Genomic DNA, 17,487 nt, shown 5'->3' on the forward strand with positions numbered 1-17,487 from the left:
TAAAGAGGCCACCAACCCAACTAAAATGGGACTATTAAGCCTTCGGCCGCCCCTTTACATGCTGTACAAGGCATGAACATGCCAACAGACACGGACAGATATAAGCATTACATCAAACACCTTGTTTAGAAGTTTGTCCGTGACAGAACGTCAGCGTCGAACTCTCGAACTCCCAATGAGATCTCGATCTTAACTCCGGCACAACACCTGCTTTATTTCTTACTGCTATCGTAATTAATTCTACACACTTTTCTCAACATATAGATTAAATCAAATAAATTACAATTGATTTCATCATCAAAATTTGAGATTCAATAGATTTATGAGCTAGAGACCTAGCCTACAGGTTGTGCTTAGCCTACCTGTCGAAGGCCTAACATGTAAGTTGAGCCTAGCCTATTAGTATTAATCAAACTAATTAAATCAAACCATCTACTAATTTAATTTTTAATATTAATCAAACATTAAATCATTACAATCTAACTATTAATATTAGATTAACAAGATGAAATTATATTTAAAAAGAAGATAATAATATTTTTAATTAACTTTTATGTAAAACTTAAGTGAAATCAAATAATACCACAACAATTAGCATCATAAAGCATATGTAATTTTTTTTAAAAAAATATACCATGAATAATATAAAATAACTACAACCTTCATATCTAAATCTAAATGTAAAAATTTTAAATAATTAAAAAATATATGTTTTAAGGAAAGACAAACTATTATAAGTATTCTTCATCTAGCAATGTTATCATGTGTACCACTAGTGTACGGAAGTCAGTTTTCTGGGAGATAGTCCAATTAGCACGTGCAAAAAGAAATCGCTAACGACACCAATTGTTCTTGTTAGGCGATAATATTTGGTGTATTGATACCTTTTAAGCTCCGTGCTCACAATTAGTCCAAGAAGTTAATGTCAATGTCAGTAGGCGATAATATTTGGTGTATTGATACCTTTTAAGCTCCGTGCTCACAATTAGTCCAAGAAGTTAATGTCAATGTCAGTTTGAATCAAGAAGTCAGCGTTGCGCCGTACTGTTTTACCTACCTATTATGTTACAGTCTCTGCATCCACATCACCTCGAGAGAACAAGGTGAGTGAGTCCAAGAAGTTAAGATTTAATCCAAGTTCCAACGATATAAAAATTCATGATAACTTGTAATAAAAACTAATATTAAATATGATAATTTATAATCTGATTTTTTTTGTTTACCTCATCTTTTCTTCTAATTAATTGTATCACTAAAGCATTAAATAATTTTTTATTTATATAAAAATAAATACTGTGACCGTAAGAATGATAATAATTTTTATTTTAATTAAGACTCTTAAAATAAAATTATATCTAAATATTCTAATGGAACAACCAAATGGGCATTAGCATTGGCTTGTCAAAACTAATGGTTTGGTTGGACACATAATTAGCGAGAGGTCTTTAGAATTTTTTTTTACGTTAATTGTTCCTTTTTCATTCGTATACTTTATTGATCACATAAATATGATATTTAAGAAGGCTGATAAAAATGATCAAAGAAAGATTATTTATCAAAACAAACAAAACACGTATTTGAAACCCTAACATAAATTTGCTTCTGCTGTTCATTAGGTAGAACAAATTTTTATGTTCTTTACAGATTTTTTTTTTTTTTTGTCTGAACCCACTTCAAAATTACTAGCCATATTATTTATTACCGGGTTAGATATTCTACACCTACTCACCAACGACGTTTATGTCTTTCTCCAAATCTAGAAGATAGATTTAGCAAACTTTGGGAGGAGGAACAAAGCATCAAAACGTCACCTCCAACCCTAAACCATTTCACCTCATAAAAGCTCTTCTTTTTCTTGGTGCCTCCAATTGAAAGGAGAGGGAGTTTTAGAGCCACGTTGTGCACTATTTCTGCTTCGAGGACTTTCACCAACAACCCTCTCTCTCGTCAAGTTTGAATGAAACGAATTCTACTCCTTGACCAAGAAATTGCAATATGAAGCCATATATTCTTGCTATGTACTTACTGCTTCTACAGATCCACATCTACTCAAGCTTTCATCTCATTGCATTGGACTAATTCTTCATCTAGCAATGTTATATGTCACACCTTAGTCCACAATTACCATCTCCAATTAGCATGGGCAAAAAGAAATCGCTAACGACACCGATTGTTCTTGTTAGGTGATGGTATTTGGTGTATCGATACATTTTAAGCTCCATGTATGCTGCTCACACTTAATTTTGTGTAACATCATTCTTTGACAGCAACAAAGATTTCCATATTTTGTGTAACATTATCAAGGCAAAAATCGTCAATTAAATAGTCTTTTTTTTGGGGGGGCGGGCAACAATCGTCTATTTTGTCATATGCATTTGACTGACTCACTTATACGTTGATAGTAACATTAGAGGAATAAAATAATTGTCTGAAATAATCTTATACAGCAACTACCAATTAGAATAAATGCAGTTGATGCTTCTATCTATCACCTTCTTAAAACTTATTAGTCAAACCAACCAATTAGAAATATATTAAACATATGGCTTTGGTTAATCAAATTCCCCAGTGATGCAACCAACCATTGCAAGTTTTCAGTAGATTATATTTTTATGTTTATGTATATGTATGTAACATAGCGTATTTAAATGTTTGTCCTTACAAAACACAAGAAACTTGAATGCATGTTTATGCAACTAATTTGCATTTGTTGTATCTGATTTGATCGTTAGAACATATAAGTTTAATATGACAATAATAACCATTAAAACTTCATCCTAGTGATAATATGAAGGATGGTTTAGATATTTTAAATTCCAAAAACTAGCTAAGGTAAACCATGATTATTGGTGATTAATTTATTTTTTTATGGATATTAAATGAAAAATACGTAATACATAATACGTTATGTTAAATGGTAGAAAAGAAGACAAAAATATGCATTACGTACGTAGTTCAAAGTTGGTAAATTTCCTACTTATCCTTCTCAACTTAAGTTTACATGTATCGTAGCAAATTTCCAAAAACTTACTTGCATGTATACCTTTGCAGTTAACCACTCTTGATTAGTTGTCATTTGATCATTAAAATAGTTATGCTAATAATGTTTAGAGTATCATAACTTTTTTTTTTTTTACACAAGATAAGATAAGATTGGAACTCAAGATTGTACCATAAACATTTTTATTAGCTAAACTAGCTCACATTCTCAAAATATTTTGAATGATATTTCAAATCTTAATTTTTGATAAGTGAATTTGAAATATTATTATCAGACTAATATTTTAGGTTTTTGTGTATAATCACTAAAAAAAGGTTTATTCGAAAAGATAAACTCTAATATATTTTTTTCACTCGTAAAGAAGTTGGTTCAAACGGGTATCTTTGACTTGTCAAATATTTTAGTCTAACAAGTTAATGTCAATGCCATGCTTTGAATCAAGAATTCCGCGTTGCCTTGAACTGTTCTACATACTTCTACGTCTATCTATAAAATGCTCATGAGCTCCTCATCCCTCTGCAGCCCATCCTCCATTAGCCTCTTCACTTCCTGCAAGAAGCTTCTCCATGGCCTCATCTCCATTCTCTCCTCTTCTCCTCCTTCCCCTCGTCATCTTGGCCACTGTTGCCATTGGAAGCAGCAGTGATGAACCCAAAGAGAAGATGACCCACCTCCACTTCTACTTTTACGACTACTACGGTGGCCCGAACGCGACCACCATCACCGTCGTCAGCCCTCCCGGTAACTCCTCCTTCGGGAGCATCGGAGTTGGCGACAACATTCTCAGGGAAGGGCCCGAGTCGAGCTCCAAGCTCATCGGGAGGGCGCAGGAGCTCGCGGTGCAGGCGGGCCAGGAGAGCACGGCCTATCTCTCGGCGTTAAACTTCGTGTTCACCGCCGGAGAGTACAACGGGAGCGGCTTCTCCATCTTAGGCAGGGCGGTGCTGACGGAGACGATGGAGCGGGGCATCGTCGGGGGTACCGGCATGTTCCGAATGGCGCGGGGCTACACCCTGAGCAAGCTCATCAGGTCAACTGGAACGACCGAACTCGAGCTTGTGATGGAGTACGATGCTTACATCTATCACTACTGATGAGCTGCCTCCTACCGCTGCTGCCCCGGCGGTCTCTCCTCGTGTGGTTTACTACTTTTTGTGTGTCGTAATAAGTCCTTCTTGTCGTCTCTATCAAGACATCCTCGTGGTTGTTCCACGATAAGTTTTAGGTTCGTGTCCATGTAAGAGCATCTGGTTTTTTATCTTTGATTTATAAGCACTAATAAGAAGCGTTTGGGTCGTTTCCTCCAACACCAGAGTGATATATAAGCACGCTTGATCAGATTAAGGAAGTAGGATAAGTGGGATATGGTGGGGAGACATGAAGAAACGAGGCAAACAAAGCTTGCGTAAAGGATCACAAGCCCATGGACTTAGCCATCAATCGTAGTTCTACCAAGTGTTAGCCTATATCTATCTACACGTTTGATTCGCTTTAAACGCAAATGATGGCGATCGTAGCCGGACGATATATCTGCCACTACTGGAGCTGCGCTGCATGCTATCTTCTTAATCTTCGTCTCTATCTTCTTAATCTCAACGTCAGTGGCCGTGCGAACTTCTCTCTTGCTGAAGAAGCTATCCACACGACCAACTTGAACTTTTGTTTCTTTTGTCTTTGTTTTCCCCTGCAATTAGTACTCGGTTTTTAGAGAGAGTAGGAAGAAATAAAAAGCTTAGATGATGCCCCCCCCAGAAAAAGCACTCGAGCAGCTCGCGCACTCTTCACGGCGACATCGTCTTCCAACTTGGGTGGGCGCTAATCAATGAATTCGCTTTCGTGGGTAACGTGACAACCAAGTGTCACGACACGATATGGGATCAAAGGGATATCCCTGTATCACTATTTATGTTGATGGAAAAACAAGTTATGGCACGTAACTCATCGTCGGAGATTGGAAACGAAGAACAAACACTGCATTGGATACGAAGGTGCCTGGTGGAAAGAAAGATTGGTGCATCATCAGGCATCGACTTAGTCCTTAAATAAGAACTTTTCCGATGCATATGTTAATCCTTAATCAAAATATCTGCACCCATACATGCGACTATAAATTTCAGATGTAGAGGAAAAAGAAAGAAAAAAATAAATTACTTGGAAGGGTTGTTTCTCCATCCATACTATATTTAATTATGTTACAATTATCTTATAGCTATGTAGATGGCTTCACACATTCCAAGACCTTGAAAACAATTAATTACATTTATTTTCCAACCAATCATTCATTTTACATGCACAGTTTGTATTTTTCTTCTTGTTAACTCCATTGACGAACTCCAAGAATGCCATCGCCATCAATAGGCATGAATAAATAAATCTTAGAATGTCTTTTTTTTTATTAGCAAAAAGAATGAATGAAGAACTAAACATGTGTATCTATGTGGATTTCCATCATAGCTAATTATATATTATTTTTTTATAATTAACTATCTTTAATATTCTGATCTTTATACTTTCAAGAATTATATTGAGATCCTTATATTTAAAAAATAAAATATTTAACTTCATTGCTCTAACAATTTTTTTTTATTTTTAATCATGTTAAATTATCTTTTTAACCCTATATAGAGAGATATCTTAATGTTTTACTTTTGTAAACATAAATATCTCAATATAATTCTTAAAAGTATAAAGATTAAAATATTAAAAATACCTAATTACAGGTGTAATATGTAATTACCTGTATCCATCACTTCAAAACCGGTGGCAGCAAAATATATACATGTCATACATGCGTCAGAGCTCTGATTTGTGAGTTATTACATGATGCATTCATAGTAAAACAAAATAGTCATGCGTCTCCCTGTGTCAAACCTGTGGAGTCGCTCACGTCTAAATTACTGCAATCTTAAATCGAGCAGTAGTCAAATTGCATAGTTTGATATGGCCTATCACATCATGGACAATGACATGGTGATCTTTGTGTGTCAAACAAGCTACAATTATGAGGCTCCAGCTATTCATAAATGGCCCATTAAACCTACATAAATATATATTATCCCAAATGGCCCATGAAATTTGTTTTTGAAAAAAAAAATCATGTTAGAAAAATAAACTTCATTAATTATTTTCATTTGAATTTGTCAAGTCATCTAAATAATTGTAAAATTGCTTATGTGGTCATCACTTAATTAGATAAAGGAAGAATGAGGACATACATCTTGATAAGGGATACTTTAGTTTATCTGTTATTTGAAAAAAACAAAAGGATTTCTTTAGATCATCAAATGTTCGTACAATGAATTTGGATTCCTTCTTATTTCTGGTTGGATAATGAAACATCATTAGTTAGGTTGGGTGCTCATAGTAGAGGGTTGAAGGTGCTAATTATGATGTTTACTATTGTTACGATGCTTCCATAATGACCAAAGACAATTTGTTAAAAGAGATGTTGAGTGAGTGTCTAAATCATCCCTTTCATTTAGCCATGAACCGTGAAATCAATTTTCTGGGTGCTAATTATGATGTTTACTATTTATTCCTCATGCTTCCAGCCATTCTGGTCACTAATCATGTGCTGCTGCTGACATGCTCTCCTGCAGCAAGATAATGAGCTTTCGATGACTTGAAAGGGGCATCTCCACAATTGCATCAAAGGCAGTTGCTTCACTCGGAAGTCTTTAGTTGAATGGTAGGCAACATGGGTGGATCCAACTCCCTTTCCTTCAATCCATTGGAGCACTCCACAGTCTCACAAGCATCCCATTTAGAGTTAAGATGATAAGAACCAGCTTCAGTTCCAATGCTGATTCAATCCAATATCTTGTCAAAATTATGTTTGCTTGAGTTGTTTAAGGTCAAGTTTCTGTCCCTCTAATTAGAAGCATGCCAAACAAATCAAGTCAGGCCTGTCCACTTAGATCCAGAATCCATACGTAGATATTGACCCCATCTGTCCCGAGTTGTTTCGGAGTGAATTGCACCTGTGAATTGTTTGTCAACGTCAAAAAGCTTATCCTACAACTGCAGCAGCTTCCATTATGGAACTCCTCTGTTGCAGTAGAGGCGTGATCCTTGGCCATGGTTAATGACTTGAGTTGCTAATTGCTCTCTCTCTCTCTCTCTCGCTTCTTTCTGCATCCCACGTTCAAAGTCGTGATGGCCAGTAAACGCCTCAAGCAGTTCGCCGGGTTCCACGGAGAACATGATTGGCATCAGCAACGTCTCCATCAGTTAGAACAATAATCCTTGGTAGATGCCAAAGATCCTGCTGTCCCACTTACTTGGATTGCGATTGGTAAACGCTCTGTCAAACCTGGGGAGGTAAACTACCCACTCGCCCGCAATCCGCCACCACTTTTGGGTTTTAGCCACCCGTCTGTCTTCATGTAGTTTATCGACCAGTAAGGCATCTGTCAACGGCAGAAGAATTTGTTCAAAGAGGAGGAGAAGGATCCCTCTGCTGCTCATTTGATGCTTCTCTGATAAGTTTACATGTCTCGAGGCAGTATCCCAAAGAGTTAGCTTTAGCTTCCGCCTCTTGCCGTCCCATCTCCTTCAGCTCACCGCCACATTTAATACCTTTGTGCGTGCCGTCTTGTCTCCGTGATCCCGACTTCCTTTTGTTCTCTAGTCTGGTGTCGCGCACAGCATTCCCCCTTCGGTTCCTGTTGACGCGGGGCCGAGGAAGATAGACGGTAGAAGAGGGAGGCATCGGGAGGGGAAGGAGAGATGTTGTGCAGCTTGCTGGGTGGCAAATTCTCCAACAAATGGTAACAATTTCCTTTCTTTAATCATGTGGTTCGGTTCTTGGTTGTTCTTGCGGGTGTTCTTAAGGGTCGTTCTGATGGGGGTTGATTGGGGTGGCAGCAAGCACGCGGTGAGATTCATCAAGGCGAGGATGGGGCCGATCCGGAACAAGAAGCAGGCCGTGGTGAGGTGCCTCAAGAGGGACGTCGCCGGCCTCATCGCCGCCGGCCATGAAGCCATTGCGTTCGGAAGGGTACCATCTCTCTCTCGGCTTTATTCGATTTCTCGTTCAAGAAAATGTCAAAAAAGAAGCAATTCTTTTTCGACTTCCCTTCTTTTCTCCGTTATATGGTTTGGGTTCTCCCTTCTTTCTTGTCCATTCATTCTTGAAGTTTCCTTGGAAGATCATGTCATGATTGTGATTCTTGGATTGCACAAGTCTTCGAGAGAAAACAAGGGACTCATTTGCTATCTTTTACTTGGTTTACTTTCTTTTCCGTTGCTATGTTCTTGGTGGGTTCTTGAAAATATTATGCCAATACTGTGACTGATGGAATGCACACATATTTATTAGTGCCTTGTGATCTGTCTTTGAATTCTTTTGATTGTCTTCATCATTTGTGGCCTGGATGTGCAATAGGAAGAAGACAGGAACATGCTGTGAATTTTGTTGCAGACGCATACCATTTCTCAGATTTTGGCTTCCTTCTATGGAATTAAATGCTGGTAGCAAGAACTGTGGGAAAGGATGACCATTTCAGCTAGGGTTTTTCTTAATCATTGTGTCCAGCAAATACCACAATGGATGTTCCTAGATTTCTGGTAGAGACCAGATTGCAACTTGCAGATGATGATAGGGAACTTTATGTTTTGACCTTATTAGTGTGGAGCTAAGATTTAATGAAGGTAGGTCATCCTACCTGCCAACCTACTGGTTGAGCTTGCTTAACCTGTTCTGTGAAAATTTGGCTTCCAGCTTGATTACTGAACAACTGAAATCGGTCGGCATCAATTCTCGACGCGAACTTTTTTTGATAAAATGATGTCCATGCTCGATCATCCAGATCAGTTTGTTTGGTGTCATTTTGCTCACTAGCCTTAGGTTGAAAATCAAAAAGGTTTCGACTATTTCAATTCATGATTCTCTGTTTTTTTTCTGATTTTTGCATTGTGATTCATCGGCTGACTAGGTGATTCTGCTAGAATATATACTACTAATTTTCTATATTTCATATACAATTCTATCATGTCTCTAACTCACTTTTGCATAGTTTTGTTTCTCTGGAATAGATTGATGCACTTATTGTTGAGATGAATCATGCATCCTGCTATGACATGATTGAGCAATTCTGCCAATATATCTTGAGTCAGCTTCCGAGCCTACGAAAGCAGAGGTATCCACAAATTTCTTGTATATAATTAAAACAAACTCTGCAAAGATTGTTATCTGCCATTTTGAAACTCATATAAATGCATCTCATAAAATTTATCTAACCATATGAATTACACAAATTCCTTTACCATGTACTTTTACCGGTATATTCACACGTTCAGAGTCCTCGAGATTTTAGTAAATTGATTTGCTTCGTGTTGCGACGCAAGTTGATAGGTTCAGGATTTTGTAAGGTCACTTTGCCAGTCAACTAATCTTTATATTAGTTGTTTAAGCTTTAAACAATATAAGAATCTTCAGAACTTGTGTGCCAAAAATGGCATTTATAATCCACTGCCTGAACTGACACCTACCTGAGCATAAGCCTGAAATATAATCCGAGTCATCCTAATATATATATAAATCCAAGCAAAACTTGAGAAGAAAGTAATGAGTATGTATTCTTAATCTGTATCCCTAATCAGATCCATCGAGTACATTTTGTTTTCAGATATCCTATTTATGATTCGTCCTCTTAGTTTTCTGGATTTGCTATGCTCTGTCAGTTTCACCTTCTGATAATGTTATATTGTCTTGTAAATGAGAGAATGTGTAGTAACTTCCACACTGTCATAGGATTACTGATGGAACCTTCCTTTAACGTTCTGATAAACAAATTCTTGAGTGTAATCGGTCGCATCGACGCTTTTACTGGTAAACCATGTGTCGTTAGCGTATTTGTCTTGTAAGTTATTCATGTCAATAATATCATGTGCTGCCGTTGATTTTCTCATACCAGAGACCAAGTTGGACTAAAGAATCATGATAAAAAGGCTAATGATGCTTCTAAATTGAAGATTTTAATCTGCTATCTTTTCCCCCTTTTATTAGTTTATTGGTAATGCCATGGTGATGCATATTTCATTTGTTTTGATTAACAGGGAATGTCCTCAGGAAGCCATGGAAGCAATATCAACTCTAATTTTTGCTGCAGCAAGATTTCCAGATTTACCAGAGTTGTGTGATCTCAGGCATGCTTTTGTAGAACGATATGGGAGTCATATGGAGTCATCTGTAAAAGCAGAGGTGCCAATCCTTTTGCCACTTTTTTCCAATTAAAACCAATCTTTCAATTGTTTTCTATTCTCGATAAGCACAATTTTCTGTCCAGTTTGTTGAGAAAATTCAGGAAAAGTCATTTTCAAAGAAAAAGAAGCTGCAGCTACTGCAAAATATTGCAGAAGAGTTCACCTTAAGATGGGATCCTAAGACATCCTGTCTCCAATCACACAATGCCCCCAAACCTAAATCTGTAAGTTCCACAGAAACAGCTGATTTGCTACTGTAGTTTAAGAATTTGATTGCTTTTTCACATCGAATGATTTTGTTTGAAGGACTTGCTTTGAAGAAACTTTTCTTGTTCCTGCAGACTCGACCTAAGGAAGTTGCTGCTTCACATGATGTAGATAATGGAGCTTCTTCCTCTGCGAAGGCCCCAACAAAAGAGGAGAGTCCATCCAAGAGAAAATATGGCTCTAATCCTGTAAGTGCTGTTGGAAAACAAGGAGGGGAAGTGGAGCAGAAAGACATTCATGTGATTCCAACTACTATAAATAGGCAATCGCATGATCAGGTGGAGAAACCAACAAGTACAGAGAATACTGAATTGTATCAAACTGATAATGCAGTTCGGCCATTTGTTAAACATAAGAGAAATCATGATGGAATACGTAAAAATGATGAGATTAAAGTTGATTATCTCCAGAGTAGGACAGAAAAGGTGCAAAAGGAGCAGCATCATAGTATTGAGAAGCATGAAGTTGGCTCAGTGAAATCTCAGAATGTGAGACTTGCGAATGTGGCTCCTCCATACGCCAAGTCGATTGATAGTCGATTTCATGTGGAAGAAACAAGAGGAGATGGTACAGTTCCTCCATGCACTAAATTGAACTGGATCGAGAATGGGCACCATGTGGAAGGAAAAATTGGTGATGTCCGAAAGCATAATAGGTCGCAAAGGCATGAAGCATCGGATCGTAGTGTCGTAGAAAAGCCATCAGTCGGACCAGTGAACAACAATGGGAGAGGACGCTATGTGATTCCGCCTTATGTAAAGCCTGGGGTCATTGATTTCTCAACCAACGGAGAGCAAACACTTCAAAACATTGGTGTAGATGATGGCAAGTCTAATGGTACCCAAGGAGTTTCTCGTGATGAGAAGCCGAAGCCGGTTTGCATGAGGAGGAAATCCCAGAGGCCACCAGTTACTGAGATCAAGGAGGGTACGATCGATGATGAGAAGACCGTAAGTTTTACCCCTGGCGACCAGAGAAGACATAGGGACAAACGGAGCGCTGGTACCAACGATGAAAACTTTGTGGAAGAAAAGATTGCGATTAGAGAGTCAAGATCGCGAATCGGTGATGAAATGGATAATGCTATAGATTACAGTAAGCTCTTGCTTCGATCATCCAATGAACTAAGACGACATACCAGTAGGCATACTGCTGCTATGAACGATTGTCAGTATGATGAGGAAGAAATGGCTGTGGAGAAGCTCTTGCTGCACTACAGCAGGAAAGGGAGAGCTAGAGATCCCATCAAGGAAAGAAGGACAGCAAATCATGTCGATCTAGATAGATTTGAGCGTCCTGAGAACAGCAAAATTCAACTGATCCAGAGAAGAGCAGTGCCTCCTCCAGAAAGGGCCATCTCAGTGCCATCAGAACCAGTTAGTCCAGCCGAAGTCAAGGCACCTGCTCGGTCCACTTCGATGCAGCCTGATCCATCGAATCCTAAGGTCGGTCGAGTGCATCCAAAGCTGCCAGAATTTGATCAGCTGGCTGCACGTCTTGCTGCCACAAAGAAGAAAACTTAAGATCCCCCATGGAAGTGCTCTTCCTTCAGTCTGCTCCCATTTTTCTTTCTTCTCCTCCACTATAAAACCACAATCTCTTCCTGACCTCACTTCATCTTTCTCACATTCGACAGCTTGTTTGATGTGCAACACAGTAGGTTTTTCTTTTCACTCGCATCATCTGTGAATATGAGACGACAACAGCTTGCTTCATGATGAAAATTTCATGATATTACTCGTAACCCATTTGATCATTTTGTTCTTTCGAATTGGATACAGATGAATAAATCCGGTGTCTTGCTTTCTCTATATTCGTCTATATCCGGTGATGCGTAAAGCCTTTCTTAAAGGTCATCGACTACTGAATTCCCATTTTCTGGTGCTCTTTTCTAGGTTGGTGAAGGAAAGCTGCAGTGGCGCAGCACAAGTTGAACTGGTCACCATACACATGCATCCATATTAAGGGGCCAAGCGATTCAACGTCTTCATATTGTTAAGCATGGAGCCACAGTAATAGAAGCATGAACATGATTTATTTTGGACTCAAAAGTGCTTAAGCTAAGATTAACAATACTTCACCCATCAAATCCTTGTTAAGCATTAATAATCTTAATCTTACCCAACTTTCAACGTTGTACTAATCTTACCCAACTTTCAACGTTCTTCAACATAACAATCTTTAGTTGTGGAAGTCTGATTTAACTCAACACTGATGCAAACTGAATAGACTTCCAAAGACAACTGATATTAGAACTAAGCTTTTGAATTCCATTGCAGCTGTGGGTGTAAATCTCGGGATCATGAGCCTCTTATACCCATTGCAGATCCTCTTATCTGGTCATATCTTCTCATTAAATAGAGTATCTATTGAAGATTTGGTGATATACGGCCTGATAGATACACCAAGATCAACCAAATATACTTGGGACTACAAAAGCAGCTCTTGATCTACCTCTTGGACAATTAAATCATGGCACTACATGGATTTCATAATGAAGGATTGCAAAAGTGGCAAATAGAAGAATCACAAATGATTTGAATGTCACCTATTAGCATCCTCATGGATGCGAAGGCAGCTGCTACAGAGGCAAGGAAGGAGGCAATACACCATTTCCTCCACGGCAGCTCCGAACAAGAAGCAACGAAGGAGGCCCGAGGAGCCCCCCCGCAACGGCCGAGGCTGACGCTCCCAAGGCTCGGCGGAGGCCGCGACGGTGATAGGCAATGGGCGTGAGAGGGGGCCATCATCGCTGGCCGGATCAAAGCAAAGAAATGTCGATCTCGACGGACGGCGAGAGAGGCGGCGGGCAAGAAATTTGCTCACCCAAGGAAGAACCGCCGCCGCCTCTCCTCTCAACCGATGTCTCTTGATCCGGTCTTCCACTATCCGACGAGAGATAGTCGATGTAGCTGGCCAGTTGGGCACGCGTCCGATCCGATTCGAATGAATCACATACATTTCACGTCATTCCAATAGGGCTAATCATAACTAGTTACCTTTATAATTTAAAAAATTATATTAACATTCTTATAGATACAAAAGTAAAATAATTAGATTTATTTATTCGGATGAAATCATTTCACGTCATTCCAATAGGGCTAATCATAACTAGTTACCTTTATAATTTAAAAAATTATATTAACATTCTTATAGATACAAAAGTAAAATAATTAGATTTATTTATTCGGATGAAATCAATTTTATCGATAAAAATATAAAAATAAAAAATAAAAAAAATAATATTAACGTTCGATGGTAGACTTGGTGACGGCGGACAATAGCATCGGCTATACTGGAGAATGATACTACTGGTGTCGATGTCGATGTAATTGTTTGATCGCGTCCGACGATAATAAGGTCTGCTCTGATCATGATGACACTTGCCTCCATAAGGATTGTGTCACCCACATCGGTATTATTACCTTTTTGCCCTAGAAAGGAATGAAATGTCAAATCCTCGAGACATGCTATCGGCTCAACACTTGCATCTCCTTCTAGGCTTCTCTTATGCATTGGCGTAGCCTACCTCGTTGTTGCTTGATGACCTTATCCCCCCAATGGTAGTCGACATGAGGACAACAATGAAAAGGAGACTCGAGAATGATGATAGTTATGACACTCTTGGAAGGTAACTCCTCGACCTTATCTACCTGAAGCACACTGTCGTGGTGGAGGTGAGTGGAAGTACCAACTCAACCACATCATCCAAGAGTTATGGAACTACTAAGCGCTACAAGCATACCCTTGAAGCATGTCCCATCCCACCTTTATCCCTCTTCCTCAATTGCTTCTTCACCGTTGATTCCCACTAGTAATGCTATGCTAGCGTTCATATAATTTAGAACCTAGTCAATTTGATAATCGTGCGATGACTTATGGAGGTGAGTGGCATCGTTGACCCATTGGGATGATTCTATGACGTTGTGCTTTGGGTAGATAAGACTAAGGATCCGCCTTCCGAGAGTGTCTCGACCATCACCACTATTGAGTCTCCTTCTCGTCGTCGTTCTCATGTCAATTGTCACCGGGAGGACGAGGGCATCGGTCAGCGGCAAGGTAGGCCGTGTCAGCACATAAGTAGAGCCTAGAAAGAGACATAAGCATTGAGTCGATAGCATGTCTTGAGGACTTGACCTTTTGTTCCTTTGGGGGGCAAAGAGGCAACGATGCCAACATAATCAATGCGGTCCTCATGGAGGTAGGTGACATCATGGTGAGAGAGAACATTATCGTCGTTCAAGGTGGTCAGATAATTGCGTCGACGCTAGTAGTGCCACCATCCACCACTACTAAATCTCTCATCAAATGTTAAAATTATCCTTTTACCCTTTGCTTTTGGTGTATTTGTCGATAAGACTAATGTCGTTAGGATAAATAAATATAAATATTTTACTTTCTTAATTATAAGCATGTTAATATAATTTTTTTTAAGTGTAGGGATCGGAATACTAAAGACAACTAAGAATAGGGGACAAATATGTAATTAGCCCCTTCAAGAGATGAATTATCCACACCGAGTATAGATATTTGCAAGGATTCACTCTCCACTTCCAATAACATGGGGATGCGGAATATACGTGGACGGGACATCTTCTATTATCCGCATTCGTTATAGAAAGAACTTTACACTAGTTTTTTTTTTTCATTTGTATTATTATATTATTATATTATTATATTATATATATTAATAATGATGTAAAATAAAAATACATAATTGAATCTAATACTTATAATTCTAACATCTTAACAGTAACTACTAAATCAATCTTGTTTAATTTTTAATATATTTAAAAATATAAATAAATAAAATTTTCATCAAAAGTTCAAGACCAATTATGGAATAAAATATATGGTACAAAATTTAATTTGAGTGAAAATACTTTACTTTATTTATTCAATATTAATTCTCCAGTATTCTTACTTATGTAATAAATTAATATTTAATTGAATATTCGAAATGCTTCACATCCTTTCAAGAAGATAAAGATGAATGCAACGTGATTGATATATAATTTAATTTTAATAATATTATTTATGTTTAAATTTTTATTGTCAGACACTTTATATATTTTTTAATTTATGTACGATCCATCTTGCATAGATATGGAAGAATGAAAATTGGAAAAGAATATTAATAAAAATATTAGTTTATAGATTTATTTGGATATATTTATATTTATTTGATTATGGATATATTTGGCTGTATTTATATTTGAATATTATTATAATGTATAAACTTTAAAAATATTATTGTTATTATTTATAAATTTTATCATTGTTAATCAACTTTGATGATAATTTTATTTTTTAAATAAAATTAATTAATTATGAGAATACGAAGAACTCACGAGCTTCTCACATGAGAAGATAAGGATGGGGACACGGAAGCACTCCCCACTCCATCCCATTGTCATCCCTAGATACTTAAACTTAATTATAATCTTTATTACTAATCAAGTTAAATACCTAAAATAATTTCATCTGTTCTAAGGATATTAATGTTACTATTTTATGCTTTTGCGACCCAAAAGGCATTTTTGAGGATGGGCATATATGAGGATGAATTTTTTTTATTCTGAATGTATGTGACACTAAATGAATAAAGTAGGATCTTCCTAGTTCACTCTCGAGAGTCCAACACGAGATTTATTTTAAACGTTCTCATTCAAAGTTTAATCTATTAAGTCAAAATTTGATTGTCCTACGTAGATGAGCTTTGAGCAAGCAAGCCAATGATCACTTCATAGGTTAAAATATGTCAAAAATATGAGAGGATTTGGCCCGAGACATTTCAAAAATTAATCTAATGTCTACGAAACTAAGCTAATCCAATACTTAATTTAGTAACAATATGAAAGATTCGATATGCAATCGTGGAGTTGAGACCACAATGACTGCTGAGAAATATTAAATATTAATTGGCATGGGTTGGTGCATTTAACCCGAGAGTTATGAAATAATAGTTTGCGAGGTCGAGTTAACATTTTCTTATTTTACATTACCAATCTTAGGTACCATCTAATATGCTGATCGGATAGAAGCAGAGTATTGATCAAATAAGAATAGCATATCGATCGGATAAAAATAATAACAGATAAGGAATAAAAGATTTCACAGCAAACACCCAAGGAGATATTACTCCATTGCACTGTACACTTTTCTCCACAGTAACATATCATCACCCTAACTCCTACCCACCCCATCTTCCAACCATGACTGTACTGTACTTTCTCCATGTCATCTTGGACAATACAGTAAAAAGAGAAACAAACGAATGATCTAAGAAGTAGAACCGTAGCAATGACCATCCTTCCCCATGGGAATGGAAAGTATTCCTCCTCTATGTATTCCCAGAGTCTGACGCAAAGCATAAAGCTAGTGCGGTGGGTATTCTTCTGTTCACAATCCAGCACAGAGAAAATAAGTATATGTGCAGTAAAGAGAGTTGGTTGAACGCCGCCGAGGAGGGGGAGGGAGAAAGGCCAGCATGCATAGAGTTTTATTCTTATCTTTATTTATATATGTATATATATAACAGTGATGGTTTGGAGAGAGTAACGTGCACCGTCCGCCGGTGGGCAGCTTCCCTTAAAGCTGAAGCCTGTCAAAATCTCTGGCACAGCTTGCATGGGTCATGCAGAATATTAAAAAAGGATGCAAACCACCATTAACTCAAACCCACAACTCCCCACGCCTTCCAAAGGCTCATGTTCTTCCACCAATGCCTCCTTTGGCAGCGTTTTAATTACTTACGGCACTGATCCACATACCACAGCAACACCAACAGCAGCAGCAGCAGCAGCAGCAGCAAACATACTGTTGGTTTCCTGATTGCCAGTAATAACTTCTTACTTCTGTGTGGAGCATTATTGGCATCACAAGAGTCTCTGCTTTGGAATGGTGAAAGTTTCAAAACACAGGTGTTTGCTTCAGACTCTTTTTCTTCTCCTGGAATACATGTGGAGACGAATCCTTCTCTGATACTACACATAATGTGAAGGTGGGAGAAG

General features: G+C 37.9%; 2 protein-coding genes and 1 long non-coding RNA gene across 4 annotated transcripts; 2 read left to right on the top strand and 1 right to left on the bottom strand.

Annotated features, from left to right (window-relative positions):
• The first annotated feature begins 3,525 nt into the window (after positions 1-3,525).
• LOC135644397 (dirigent protein 11-like) lies at positions 3,526-4,308 on the top strand. Its single transcript, XM_065161931.1, has one exon. The coding sequence runs from the start codon at positions 3,568-3,570 to the stop codon at positions 4,093-4,095; it is 528 nt and encodes a 175-aa protein (XP_065018003.1). The 5' UTR covers positions 3,526-3,567; the 3' UTR covers positions 4,096-4,308.
• A 3,024-nt stretch (positions 4,309-7,332) lies between these two features.
• LOC103994670 (uncharacterized) lies at positions 7,333-12,617 on the top strand. 2 transcript variants are annotated; one of them, XM_009415075.3, is made up of 6 exons: positions 7,333-7,770; positions 7,868-8,000; positions 9,038-9,141; positions 10,061-10,205; positions 10,291-10,431; positions 10,549-12,341. In XM_009415075.3, exons 1-6 carry the CDS (start codon positions 7,730-7,732, stop codon positions 11,995-11,997), a joined length of 2,013 nt encoding a protein of 670 aa, XP_009413350.1. In that variant the 5' UTR covers positions 7,333-7,729; the 3' UTR covers positions 11,998-12,341. The 2 variants fall into 2 exon arrangements, with proteins under 2 accessions (XP_009413350.1, XP_065019587.1); XM_065163515.1 differs by lacking the exon at positions 7,333-7,770 and having other exon boundaries at positions 7,867-8,000; positions 9,019-9,141; positions 10,549-12,617.
• Positions 12,618-12,700: 83 nt separating this feature from the next.
• LOC108953551 (uncharacterized) lies at positions 12,701-13,392 on the bottom strand. The gene is made up of 2 exons (XR_010498719.1): positions 13,023-13,392; positions 12,701-12,866 (listed from the first exon to the last, which is right to left on the bottom strand). It is a non-coding gene; the product is annotated as an uncharacterized LOC108953551 (long non-coding RNA).
• Between the last annotated feature and the right edge of the window lie 4,095 nt (positions 13,393-17,487).

The sequence above is a fragment of the Musa acuminata genome, chromosome BXJ3-8, assembly GCF_036884655.1.
Source record: "Musa acuminata AAA Group cultivar baxijiao chromosome BXJ3-8, Cavendish_Baxijiao_AAA, whole genome shotgun sequence".
NCBI classification, from domain to species: Eukaryota; Viridiplantae; Streptophyta; class Magnoliopsida; order Zingiberales; family Musaceae; genus Musa; species Musa acuminata.